Source organism: Lissotriton helveticus, chromosome 12 (assembly GCF_964261635.1).
Source record: "Lissotriton helveticus chromosome 12, aLisHel1.1, whole genome shotgun sequence".
NCBI lineage: Eukaryota > Metazoa > Chordata > Amphibia > Caudata > Salamandridae > Lissotriton > Lissotriton helveticus.
Window position 1 is genome coordinate 603,259,374 of NC_136073.1, and position 14,772 is coordinate 603,274,145.

A 14,772-nucleotide genomic window follows, 5' to 3' on the forward strand; every position below is an offset into this window, starting at 1 on the left:
CTGCTCCCAAAAAGATTTCAGGTACCAATCACTGTCCTGGCATCAGAGCCGGCCTTTGCTGAGGGCATGGGCGAAGAGAAATTTGGCATCCTTGCTGATGGCAGTGAATTAAACGAGATAGCAGCAATCCCTTTTGTGTTCACTGGTCAGTACCTGTATGAGCAGGCTCTGGATCCTAAACAGAAATATCCCCAGACCTTCCCCAGCTCATCCAAATCACTGATAGCTTAGCTGCCTTACACAGATGATGATTTTGTTGAAGCGTGTCAGAAGGTGTCAGAGGGTGAATGGAGGACAAGGAAGGGGGGCTAATTGGGTGTTAAAAACATCCTTGCTGTATGATAATGAAGGACTAAAACCACTCTAAACTTCCAAATCAGACAGAAAAGAACAGGCAGGGACAAAGACATGGTTGGAGCAAGATGAGATAGGCGCTGTTGCTGGCATAACCCAAATGCAAGGAAACAGGAAACGGAGAAGACTCCGTTTGTTCTCGCAGCGCAAAGCGGGAGTCCCTAAGGTTTCTACAATACAATTAGAAATTCACAGGATTAAATCAAAAAATCAAACTTTACTCACTAATAGTGAAGCCAAAATGTTCATTTATATTTTGCACCTAAATAGAGCCATCGAACTTAAGTCATGGATAGTACGTTAAAAATACAAATATATTAATGCATGGAAAATAATGCAATGCATTTAACAATAATTTTGATATTGCATGATAATCAAGCGACCCCAATGCATTTCGGGTAAATACCCTTCTTCAGGGGGATAATATCAATGTAAACAATTCAATAACGTAGATGTAAACAGATCTTCTGCGGCCTACTGCCGGAACACAAGAAAAATAATACAAACTTTTTTAATGACCTGTTGAAGCATATGGAATACATTCAATAGAAATATATCTGTGTCAGCAATCATAGTGAACCACCCTTAACCCAACATATATCCTATAGAGAGCTGCCAAGCCAGTGTGTGAGTGAGTCACAATGACGTGCCTACGTGCCGAATTCCTGTACAGTGAAGTTTTCAATGCCAACCTGCTCTGGTAAGGACTTTCCGGTGCATCAACATGGTAATGACGCTATGTAATCTATGCAAATAAAATGAATGTGGTTCCAAGTCAAAGAAGCCGGTGCTGGAGTTAAATTTACATACTAACACTCTACAATTAGATCTCTATGATACAAGAACATTGTGGCAAACGCTACGTGAACCATGCGTGAAACGTGAGTATAGTAGTGCGTGAAAAATCCTGGTACATGGGGAAATGTTGGAACTGTGGCCAATGTGGGAATGTGATCACTGGTAATACATTTTCACACCATCACACAGGGAAAAGCATTCTTTTGAAACATTTGTGAGATTGCAACACGGAAGGAGTTATTTACGCAATTAAATGCCCTTGCGGATTGATTTGGGGGGGGACATCACTCAAAGTCAAAGTTAGAATAGTTGAATACAAGAGCATGATCTGCACCAAAAACACCAACTCATGCTTAGTCGCACACTGGATCAACTCACAACACACGACCCCACAGTTACGAATTACCATTTTAGAGAAGATCACTACACACACTGGCATAGATTCAGCTACTCAATTAGCCCACAGGGAAACATTTTGGATTAAATATCTTGGAACCTTTATAACAAAAGGTCTTAACGATCATTGTGAAATGCTTTATTTCCTGTAGTATCATGCATACAGTTTCTATTTAGGCTGGTTGTAACTTCTTTCGCATTTAACATTATGTATATATATTTGATGTATTACTGCTCATTTTGTAAATCTGTGCCCGCATCCACAGTGATACCACTGGCTAAACTGAATTTGTAACTAAGTTCAGGTTAGTTTCATACACACAATTGTTTATGGCCAACTTGTGAGAGACAGTATGTTGTTTCCATTCATTTTTGTTTATTTTGGGGTCACTTGTTAATCTTTTGTTTTTAGCTTGCATTTCCGCATTTCACCACGCACCGTCAGGGGACAAAAGAAAATATGAAAATCTTAGACGTTCACTAATGGACATTACAATTAAGAAATAGAATTTATTTTTAAACTTAGAAATTCACTTAAAAAAAGAAAGGTTACACGGACGTTATAGTTAGGAATTAGAATTTTAAAACCTTAGAAATTCACTGAAAAAAGAAAGGGTCCAGGGAGAAATATTTTTTCCAATTGAAGCAATAAGACCTGTAGCTGTCATCAATTGCTTATCACCATAACTAACTTAGGACTAAACACAACCTTTCCCACAAGGCTTACTGACATAAAATTACACAATATACAAAATTACAGCTGGTAAAGCAAAACTCTCCTACGAAGGCCTAACAAGAATTCTGCAAGTAAATCTTCTATACCCAGGTTGTCAGAGGGGATAACCAGCAGGAAAACGCTTGCCTACTGTGGGAATATGTAAGATTCTCTTCTATACCCAGGTTGTCAGAGGGGATAACCAGCAGCAAAACGCTTGCCTACAGTGGGAATATGTAAGATTCTATGTAATAAAATACCTAACTGTAAGCTTTAATACAGAGTAACAATAATCTACCCTTTGATACCTACTGACTTTAAGATATGCTTTTCACAATGAATATTTAAAGAATACTGGCTTTATCATAAGTTTTTATTACAAACAACCAGGCCTAAAACATTTGCCATTGGCTTGTCACCATTGCCAACTCAGATACACTGTGTTGGTTCATCAACCTTCCAAAAAGAAAAGCATCAGGCACCCTGTAATAAAATAAAACTACGTACAAAATACAATTGCAAAACAATATAAAATCCCTAATAATACAGCCTAATAAGGATTACCTCAGTGCACATTGTATGTCCCCATGGTTTGTTCAGGTGGATCACCAACAGCAAAACTCTTGCCTTCTATACAAATCTGCAAGAGTACATGTAACACAATACCTGCCTACAGGCTTTATCACAGTGTAATAATAGTATACCCTTACAAGCTCACACACATTGGCACATTGGTCACAATAAATAGGTACAGCCTACTTGTTTTTCATTATAAACAGATCACACCTACGAGGTTTGACATAACTTTTTCCAGTGGCTTGACACTGGATACAACCCAATGCTAATAAAATGAGCATGAGTTGGCAACCATTAGGCAAACATTCATACAATTACAAATGAGAACACAATTACAGTTGACAAAACAATATAAACACCACTCAATGGGGCCTAATCATCACAGTGAAATTCTACTTCCAAGGTTTGCCAAAGGGGGTGACCTACACCAAAACCCTTGCCTATGATGTTGACCTGTAAGATTACATGTAACCAAATACCTTTCAACCGCCTGTAACATATTGTGAGAACACTCCTTTGTAAGAGACCTAATGCCTTTACCATATGCTTTCCATAATAAATAAGCCAGGCCTACAGCCTTTATATTAACTTATCCTAATAAACATGCAAACTGTGATTTCAGGCATAACATTTCCCTGCACACCAATCAAGCTTATAGCTGTTATCACTGGCTTGTAACCATAACCAACCCAGGCTTACTGTACTGAAAGGCACTGTACTTGTATGGTCCACAAGGCAACCATCTGACATACAGCCCAAAAAATACAAATTTAAATAAAATTACAGTTGACAAAGCAAAATAATATTTCTCCTAAGAAAGCCTGACAAGGATTATTGTAGTGCATATCTTCTATCCTCATTGTTTATTGAGGTGGGTCAGAAACAGCAAATCCCTGCCTACTCTAGTAATCTGTGAAATTCCATGCAACACAATACTTGCCCTCAAGTTTTAGCACAGTGTAATAACAATTCTACCTTAAAAGCCTATTATCTGTAGCCATGCTTTTCACAATACATAGATCAAGCCTACTGTCTACGTTGAAACATTTTCTTAATAAACAAATCAAACTTAAGTAAACTGGCATGACTTTTCCCAATGAACCCACAAAGCATTTTATTCTTTAACAATTGCTTTATACATTACCCAACACCGGACTATTGAAATACACACAAACTGGCAAACATAATGCACAGAGAATTACAAATATATAGAAAAATATGGCTTACGCAACAATATACAACCCTTCTCAACAGGGCCAAACAACAATCATGAGAGTGAAAACCACCAGGGTTCATCAGAGTGGGTGGCAAACGCAAAAACCATTGCCTAGTAGGTAGGTACTTGGGGAGATTACGTATAACAAAATATCCACCTAAAGGCTGTAACACAATATGATAACAACCAACTGTTAAAAGTCTTACTGGTTTTAACATAAGCATTCATATTGAAATAAGCTAAAGAGGGGTCTCCAACGTCTTCTGTGATAGATCTACTTATGGTCAATGAAAATCATCCGGAGTTTTATAATATTATGACTGCTGTAATACTGACAACATCAGACATGATTACATTAGTGGCCACAATTTGCAAGATTACTAGCAGTGATCACTTCAGTTCACCAGGCATGGTTAAAAGCAGTATTGCATACAAGACTTTGTTATTCTGGAATGCTCTTTGTGAATAACACATAAGATCCATAGCTGCAATGGCCCCAACACAAATAAGTCTGCCAGCACCTCATGATTCAGCTATAAATATATTTTGAACATTCTGTCATTTTACTCCAAGCAGCAGCTAATGAGTTCCTAAAATACACACATTTCTGGTCTTTAATTTTGGTATTTGTCTATTATTTAAACCAACCAATACATTCTTATTGAGTAGGCTGGGCTACTCACAACAAGAGAGCTATTTAGAGGTAGATGGAGATCTACCAGTAACTCACGAGCTGCTCATTGGAGACGCCTGAGCTAGACCAACTACTGTTGTTCTAATGTTTCAAAAAGAGCTGACCAGACCTATGGCATCGGATATAACATTACAAGTGCACCAATCCGGCAGATAACCTGCTACCATAACCAACTCAGGCATACTGTTTTGAGCGTAAGCTTTACCAAAAGACAATCATCAGGCACACAGTCATAAAATTAGAAAGTAGTACAAAATTACAATTGGCTAAGCAAAATATTCTCTCTCCTAAGACAGCTTAACAAGGATTCACAGACACCAAACTTTCTATGTTCATGGTTTGTCACACTTGGTGACCTTCACCAAGACCTTTGCCTGCTAAGGAAATCTGTGAGTTTCCGAGCAATAAAATACCTACTGTAAACTTTAATATGGAACAATAAAAATCCACACCTCAATGCCATCGAATTTAACGTATGCTTTTCACAAAAAATATGTGGAGCATGGTGGCTTTATCATAACATTTCACAATAAACAGATCACACCTATAGCCATGATGACTTGTGTGCCACCATATGCAACTCAGTCCTGCTCGAGTGTAAACTATGCCGCAAGCCAAAAAGTGTACCTCAAGCAGTCTTTCTAATGAAAGCACACATTTTGGCATAATAATACCCTGAGCTGAGGGGAACCATTTAACCCAATGGGCTTGAAGCCCTTAGGCAATCGTGGTCCTTCTAAGTATATTTGCAACTTTAAACTAGAGGAGTTATGTAAAATAGCAGCTACCTGCATTACTCAGACAGGTGTGAGGTTCAGATGTCACCCAAAGATATCAGTCTATAAAAGAGCAGAATGATGTGAGGCTTCATAGTTTATGAGCATGTGAATACTTTCCAGGACAGCACAAGCATCCAGTGGTGGAAAAGCAGAATTGCAATCTATCTTCTAAAAATATTTAGGGTTTATTTAGAATTTCAATGACTACCAGCCCCAAATTTTAAGTTATCTGCCAGATCTGGGCCTTCAAAGGAGCTGCTGCCACAGAGGCGCTTCTGATGGCAGTAAAAGTCTGCTTAGTGACCACCATATCGCATGCAGCCTCTCAACAAAACTTTTAGCTTTACATAGACAAACTCCCAACGCAGGTTTGTAGAACAAAATACTATTGACTTTGACCCTCTTTTGACATTTCTACCCGGTAATCGGTATCATTTTTCTTGTTCTCTTTCCGGATCATCAGGATTTTCAAGGTGGTCCCGAAAAGAAAAAAGAAAACATTGGGTCATCTGCTATAAATAAGGCGGGCAGCCTGACGTACTTATACTCTGACAGCCCCAAGTCCTTAAGGCATCTGTGTAAGGTTTCTACTGGCGGAGCCAGCAGGGGCACTTGTGGCAGAAACATGAGAGTTTGCCCAACTCTAAATGTAGCATGGAGACAGTCAGTTTGCCAGACAGGGTCTCAGCCACACAATTCCTTGAACATGCACGAATGTCAACTGAATGCTTGATAGGTAAGGAAAAGGGACATTTTCAATGAGAGAAATATAGGGGCCCATTAGTATGGCGGGCGTATCGCCACTGTCCGTATGGCGGTGGCGATGCGGCCGCAATTTCCGCCCGCCTAACATTTCCCACCGCCATATTACGATGGCGGTGGGGACCCAGGCGGGCGGAAAGACCATACGCCAGTTTTCTGTCAGTAGGCAACCCGCCCGATTGCCTACCGGGCGGAAAAGACCTGCAATATGATGGCCATATTACGATGATGGCGGTCTCATGCCTTTCCATGGCGGAGAATCTGCTATAGAAAGGCATGCAGAGAACGGCTTTGGGGGCCCATTGCGGGCCCCCAGGGGGTTGGGGGGATTGTGTGGCTGAACTTGGGGGGTACCCATGGTACCCCCCCCGACATTTGCATGCACAAGGTGGCAGGCACCACGCGGTGCCTGTCACGTTGTGCATGCAAATGCACAACATGCCCTTTTAACATTGTGGCGGGTGCTGAATACAGCACCGCCCACCACAATGTTAAATATACAGGATGCGACCGCCATGGTGGCGGTCGCATCCTAATAGGCACAGCGGGACCGCCGCACCTTTTGCGGTCGGTCTTGTTTACCGTTACAGTGGCGGGCGGACATTGTTCGCCAGCCATCGTAATGGGGCCCATAGTGTCTATAGTCAAGTCACAATACCCAATACTTTCTAATGAGGAAACACTGTTAGGCAACGAAGGAGGGTGGTTGGGCATCTTCATGGGTACAGGAAGGAGAATTGATTGCTTCATACGGAAAACTCTACCACAGGAGAGGGAAATAACTATTTTAATCGTCTTTAAATGGCGTACGCTAGTGTAAGATGTCTCACCTAAACGTCATTGCAGGTTCAGTGCAATGAAGAGAAACAGGCTATGTCTGTGTAAGAATAAGAAGAGAATGAAAACCTGCAGTTTTTGGCAGGTGCCTCTTTCGTATTGCCCTTCCTCACACAGAGGCAGGAGACAGTTCCTTTTGAGACACAGACACTTACAGCAGATAAGACTAGCACTGGCAAAGTCAATATGTCCAGTCTTTGTAAACTAGCATGGTTAATTGTTATTGCAAGCATATGACAAGAAAATAAAAATATGAATTAAAAATAAAACATTATGCTGCCTAACAGTAGTGGACATATGCTGTCTAAAAAAAATGTGAATACAAAAAATAGTAACCTGCTCCTATAAGTCCCACAGAACACTTTGGGTGTTTTCTAGCAGGAGTTTTAAAAAAAACCAATAGAGAACATGTTTTGTTTTTAAAGCACATACTAGGAAAATATGATTCTTATTTGCCCAAAGAAAAGATACATTTTACATCAAAATTCTGTAACTGGAGGATAAAAGAATGACCAAAAAATACAAGGGGGTAAAGAATGAACAGAATAAGGTAATTGGCAAAGTCAAGTATTATTCCACAGCTTGTGATACCGAGGATTGTGTAAATCCATATACAGATGGTTGTATAGCGTGCAGTTTTATTTCCTTGGATAAATAAATAATTCAATAACAAGAGTTTAAGAAAAAAGTATAGCACTATAGTGCACTTCTGTTTAGGCAGAGGTACACGTGATCAAACAAAATGCTGCCACTCACAGTACTACGGAGCCAGTGGCTGAAGTGGACTTACCACCCGCCTCATGCTGTATGCTGGGGTAGGAGGAATCAAAATGCTAATGACAGTTGAACGACCAATGAAGGAAGCGGGCTGACCAAAAATCACTCTATGTATGTGTATATGCATTTTAATTTATGATTTTGTACTACAGAATTCTGGAAAAGAGTTAAAGCACTCTGGAGGCCAGACCTACAATTATGAACAAAATGTGTTTAGGATTTATCACACTCCGCTGTGGGTTGCAAGAGCAGTTAAAGCCCTGCGTAGAGAGTGGAAATCTGTAGGGGTGGGCGGAATTTGCGAAATTCACTTTTGCCAACAATCGCGAAAATGTCAAAAATCCCCGCAAACACGCGGAAATTCCGCGGAGACGCTGACTTTTTTTACCCCGCCTGTTCGCGATATTTTCTGCGTGATCGCATTGAAAATGTCTCGCCAACTTGTCCATGCGGTCGCCATCTTGTTTTCACTTGTCCCGCTTATTTCCTGTTCGGGCTCTCGAATGACGTGTTCACGATCGCAAACTCACGTGGGATAGCGCGACCGGCTACCAACAATCCAACATCTCATGGCGCACGCGAACGGATAGGAAAACTCGTCTGCAAATGCAGGGACCCATAAGTCGCTACCACGCGCGCGAGAACGCATTTTTAAAGTGCAAGCAAGAAAAAACGTCAGTTTCGCGGCAGATTGCGAAAGTTTGACGTTTTCGCGCTCTCCGCGGAACGCGAAAATGTCAAATTATCGCAATTTCCGCGAGCGGAACGAAATTTACCGCCCAGGCCTAGAAATCTGCACTCATTTCTCACCTTGCAGTGATACACTAAGACGAAAGCACAGACACAACTGAGGGGAGAAGAGAAATCAACAGCTTTAAATGTCATTCATACGGTGGACAATAAAACTATTAGGATAAACTATCCCTTTCTGTACCCAGCAGACAGGAAATCAAACAACTGCCTCAGTCTGCTTCCTATGACTACTCCAGATTTGAAGGGAAAGAATGCAAATGAACAACATGTACGAATTCTAAGTCTTCTAATTGGCTCAGTCAAATATTACAATGAGGGTGCTAATCCGGTCAAAAATAATTTGTTTGGCACTTTATACTCCTGAATATATGAATGTTGATTATTTGTTCTTGCGAAGAATACTATACCATTTATTTAAATTAATCTTGATATTACTATAGAGAATTCACAAAACAGAACAAATTGAAAGAGCGACTACCGTTGCCTGGTCTGGAGAAAGTGCTCCTCTGAAGCAGAATTCATGGAGTATACTGCGAAAATCCAGATTCGCAATCACGTAGCTTATGTCCTCCTGAAAATATTTGCAAAGCCTTTTCAGCTCCCCATCGGTATACTCCTCCAACTTCCTCTTGAAGTTACTGATTTCACCTGAAAGTGAAAGAATGCTTATTACTGGTAGCCACTTCAGCATATGTACAAAATAAACATGAGCAGTTAAAACGTGTTAGTGTACGGGTGTCCAACAGCGTAACCTCCATCACAAACCTACACCAACATCAAGACGGATGCTACTGCCCAACTCAGCAAATTTCAGGGATCCTTGCCCCAGAACAGCTATTGCCTGAGAAGATGCCACCCAAGCTAGAACAGCAAACATGGAATGTACAGACAGGTACTCTGGGGTACACACCCAAGTGAAAATGTGTCGACTTGGAATTGGTGGATGTTTGGAAGCCCACACTGCTATGGAGAGCTCTACTGGAATAATAACCGGCAGGCACCCGCCACAGCCTTCAGGAACCATAAATATCATTATTTTACCACCACTCTCTATACACATTGGCAAATCAAATAGGTCTGGGTTGTCTTAGGAGTATGTATTCTTTGTTACGATGGTCATATATTGTTATGTGGTGTGTTTTGATGCCCCCAGTTCATAAGTATGTGCAGCTCTATAAATAAAATCGGAATAATACAATATCTTTTTAAATTATAGTTTTTCAGCGATGTAGCAGCGCAAAAGCCACACAAATCATATAAATGCAATTCTTTGTTTCAAATAATCAACAGTCAAAATAGATCAATCATAAGCTCATTGTTATATCTATGGCCCCCTTTTTGCATCTAAGGCAATGGTGGAAAAAAGTTTCTCTCTCTCCCTATCTTCCCACATTTTATTTTCCCACTGGTTCTTCTTTTCGAATCCCAATCACTTGATATAATTACATATTTCTTAAGTTCAGAAGCATAACAAATAGATTACATGGTTTTTATCTCGAATATAAATCAAACATTTTAAATCATACATTTCATACCTGATAATCATAGCACAGTTTTATGCAAAAACTATCCAGAATTTACTGACTAGATTCCCACTTTTTCCATATTCTGTTCACTTTGACTGTAGAGTCCAATCTTTTTGCATAAATAACTTCATAAGTATAAACTCTTTGCATTTCTGGCTCATTTGGGAAACTGAGGGAATTATTTCAGACTTTCAATTCGCAAGTGCCAGTGATCTTGCTACTAGAATGAAACTAAAAACCAGGCCATGTTGCCCAATGGTCATTTCGACAGTGGATGTTGTGATGCCAAATAAAACAGTATACGCATCAGGTGAGAGATTAAATTGCAGTTTTTGGTTAATTTGGCTAATTTTAAAAACAAATCCTGCCAGAATTTTAACTAAAGAGTACATGTAAACATTACATGAAACCAATCGCCATTAGCATGACTGCCTCTAAAACAGGTCAATTCTACCCCTGAATGCGTTTTTGGAGTTTTCCCGGGGTATAGTATAACATCCATTTACTAAAAAAAACAAGCATTCTTTTCAGATTAGTCACTCTAACAGCCTTATAGCTAACTAGATTATAAAACAACCACTGGGAGATATCTAACCAACTTCCTTGTAGAAGCTTCTATCCGACACAGATGGTCTGAAAGCAAGGCCTTGCCATTCTTTGGATGAAGTAATCTATAACAATTTCCCATTCCCTATGTTCTAGAAATAAAGTAAGCCTTTCCAAGATTCTCTGCTACTATCTCATTTCCCATTACGTATCCTGAACGGAAGTGCTTGATTTGGGAAAAACTGAGGAGGTGAGAAGCTTTGAGATTTGCATTTAGATTCACCAATCTCTGCCATTGTACAAACTCCCCATTGTGGAAAAAATGTAGCAGCCTACAATATCCCAAACGTGACCACCGGGTACATGTATGGGTAGAGAAACAGAAACCCAAAGGAAAACAATCTGACAATTTCAGCTGCAAATGGAACCAAGAAATCTGATATTCTTCCCAGATCTTATTGAATCGATCTACAATGACTCAGGGAATCTTGTACCTAGATTTCTTGGGTACCCTAGGGATTTTTGAGAAAGGGGAGAGCCCTATATTTGAATCCTTTAGCAGAAGCTTTAGACCAAAATGTGCTTCATTATAACTTTCAGAGGAAGATTTAGATAACCAATCGAGTAGTGACGCCTGATAGTAGATTTCTATATTAGGAAGAACTGAGCCAACTTCTTTTGAATAAGAGTAATGGAAGGATACACATTTTAACAAGAGCTATCCGACCCATAATTAATAGTCTGAGATTTTGCCATTGATTCAGGAGATAAGCACCTTATATAATGTTGTCTTAAAATTAACTTTAAAATAGATCCTCTAACTTAGAAGTCATGAAAATTCCTAGATATCTTATTTATGAAGTTGGAGAGAAATGCGCCTGCATTAATATAAGTAATAACTTTGGGGAGCAATTGGAGAGTTTAGCCTCTGATTTTGAGTGGATGATCTTACAGCCTCCTATTTCCGTGCATTAGCTAATTTTGGAAAAAACATGCAAGCTATTAGCTTTATCCGCCACTAAGTAAATGGCCATGTCATCGGCTAATAACTTCAGCTTCGCTGATTCCACTACATGGGCTTGACTATTATAGTCTTGTAGTAGGGCACAAGCCAGGCGTTCTCTAAATAATGAAAAAAAAATCAGAGACAAAGGACAGCCCTGGCGTGTCCTGCGACTAATAATGATCGGCACGTCAAATTTCTATTGATAACTATGGATGTCTTTGCAATAAAGGTTAGTTTTGTAACTACTTGCACAAACTTAGGTGGGAAGGCGAATTTAATTGGAACAGAGAAGAGAACATTCCACTTCATACAATTGAACGCATGCTTGTTGCTTTGATTTTATGTGCAGGAAAATAGCGGATCGCCTGTAGCAGGTAGTGTGTGTTTAATGCCATACTCCTACCTTGAATAAACCCATTTTGATCTATATGAATAACACAAGGAGCCACCAGTGCTAGATGATTTGCATTAATCTTCAAAAAAAGGTTTGTACTCGGAGTTAAGTAGACTTATGGGGGAATAAGAGCTCACATCGTCCTCTGGCTTGCCTTTTTTATTTTTTTTAAAACTGACCACTACTAATTGAAAGAACGAGCCAGGAATCTCACACCCTTTCAAAATATATTACAAAGATCAACTAAAAACTTACGCCCAGCTGTTTAGCGCACTGTAACCCACTTGAGTGGCCCTAATACACTCAGAGGAGACGTGATCAATCAAGCCTTGAGGGAGAAGCACCTTCATTAATCAGTGGCCACTCGGCTGATTATATTGGTTGGGAACACCATCAATAGTACTATTTAAACATCCTCACTGAACACTCAAGCCTTTCCACCATGGCCACTGAGAGGGTAAAAGTAAATCACCACCTCTCCACTGAAATGCAACACAAGGCACAGGTAAATAGCCAAGAAGAGTGACATTTTGTAAAAACCACCACAGGAGCAACAGCCAAACATCCAACAGTGTATACTCAGAGCCTAGTTGGGGCGCAAATGTTTGAGCGCTCGAACCACCACAAGCCGCACCCGCATCTAGGCGAGCCGCTTCCTTGACCTGCCCGACGCTCACCGGCCTCAGTAGAGAAACCTAATTCATCCACTGAGGTTTGCTGTCTGCAAGGTAGTGCCCAATTACTTTTAATTCGCCCACTCTCCAGCCAGGTGCAATCCGCCTGTTCCTCTGGAGAAGAGCGGTGCTCTTGTCATGCTCCGCGTCTGAGCAGCTGGTTACGTGAAGCCGCCGATACAATACAGAGATTTTTTTTATTTATTTATTTATTTATGTCATTTCTAAAGCGCATGAATCACCCCAACCGGGGTATCTCCGCATTAAGATGGCTGTAGACAACTGAAACCCAGTAATTTAGAACAGCAAGGTTTTCAATTGCTTTCTGAAAGATAAGTAGCAGGGGGAGAGACGAATGTGTATGGGAAGCTGATTCCAGAGAGAAGGTGCAACATAGGAAAATGATGCACCCCCTGTCGGGTTTGTTTTATACGAGGTACACAGAGAAGATCTTTTGCCCCAGAACGAAGGGTCCTCGAGGGGTTGTACCGGGACAATTTATCTGCGATGTAGTTGGGTCCTAGTTTCTTCAAGGCTTTGTATACCATGCAGAAGATCTTAAACTTGACCCGTTTCCGAATCTGTAACCAGTGAAGTTTACGAAGTAGAGGGAGTGAGGGGTTCTAGGGGGAGCATTGGTCACCAGTCAAGCCGCTGTGTTCTGGACCACTTGCAGTCTGTTAAGGGAGGATTTCTTGGCAGAAATCAGCAGAGCATTGCAGTAGTCCAGACGACTGGTGAGCAATGCTTGAGTCAAAGTTTTCCTAGTGGACATAGGGAGTAGGGGGGAAACTGCGAAGCAAACTGAGCACGTGCAAGCAGGACTTGGCGGTTGTGGTGGCGTGTTGCTCGAGGTTAAGTTTCTGGTCAATTTTTACCCCTAGGTTCTTTACCACCGTTTTGGGGGCGGGAGTTGGGTCCAAGTCTCCCGGCCACCAGTGTGAAGACCAACTTGTTACTGCATCTCTGAAGAGCATTATTTCCATTTTCTCAGCATTCAGCTGGAGAAAATTATCGCTCATCCATTCGGTGATGGGTCTCATTCCCTCTGAGAAGGTGTTCTTAACGTTGGTGCAGTTTTTGTCAAATGAGAGTAGCAGTTGTGCGTCATCGGCGTAGGAAATTGGGATAAACCCTAGGTTTCTTATTAAATTGGCGAGTGGAGTGATATATATATTAAACAGGGTGGGGCTCAGGCAAGAGCCCGGGGGGACCCCCTTGGTGACCATGGTAGTTTGTGATCTGAAGGGGCCTAGGTTGACTGTTTGTGTTCTTTCAGCTAGGAAGTTGGTTATCCACTCTAAGGCTATCCCCCCCACGCCTATGTTTATGAGTCTGCCTAGCAAGATCTGGTGGGAATTGGTGTCCAATGCAGCAGACAAGTCAAGCAGTATAAGGAGTACTGCCTTACCCCTGTCTGCTAGCATTCTGATGTTATCAGTGACTGTCACTAGTGCTGATTCCGTACTATGTCTGGGACGGAATCCTGACTGTGAGGGGTCGAGGCTGTTGGAGTATTCAAGGAAGTTGGTCATGTGTTTGTTTATGTGTTTCTCTAGTAATTTACTTTGTAGCGGCAATAGAGAGATGGGTCGATAGTTAGTGACGTCTTTAGGGGGAGTTTGGCATTTTTCCTGATGGGCAGTATCTGAGCTGCAAGAAAAAAGAACTGGGTAAAGTGTGCACCATCCTTAAGAACAATAATACAATTATGCAATCTGATAGTCACCATTAGGTGATGTATTGAATATCAATACAAAATACAGGACAAAAGAATCAGTCACAATCCTTCGTAATTTAAGAGTCTTCTTTTTCTTTTTTATTCTTCAATTCATCAAACAGAAAACAGCCGACACGTGTTTCGTAAGTACTAGATGAGTACTACAACTTTCTCAAGGCTGAAGAGAGGTATACAATAAATGTAAAGAGAGACTGGCACACTAAGACGCCGATGTCGTATAATTCCAGA

General features: G+C 40.8%; 1 protein-coding gene across 1 annotated transcript in view; it reads right to left on the bottom strand.

Annotated features, from left to right (window-relative positions):
• The window catches only part of LOC144798401 (NACHT, LRR and PYD domains-containing protein 3-like), a 546,600-nt gene that overhangs the window by 397,994 nt on the left and 133,834 nt on the right, over nucleotides 1-14,772 (bottom strand). Inside the window, exon 3 of the mRNA XM_078669258.1 lies at nucleotides 9,136-9,305. Within this exon, the coding sequence (XP_078525384.1) occupies nucleotides 9,136-9,305 (170 nt within the window). The remainder of the gene's footprint in view (nucleotides 1-9,135; nucleotides 9,306-14,772) is intronic.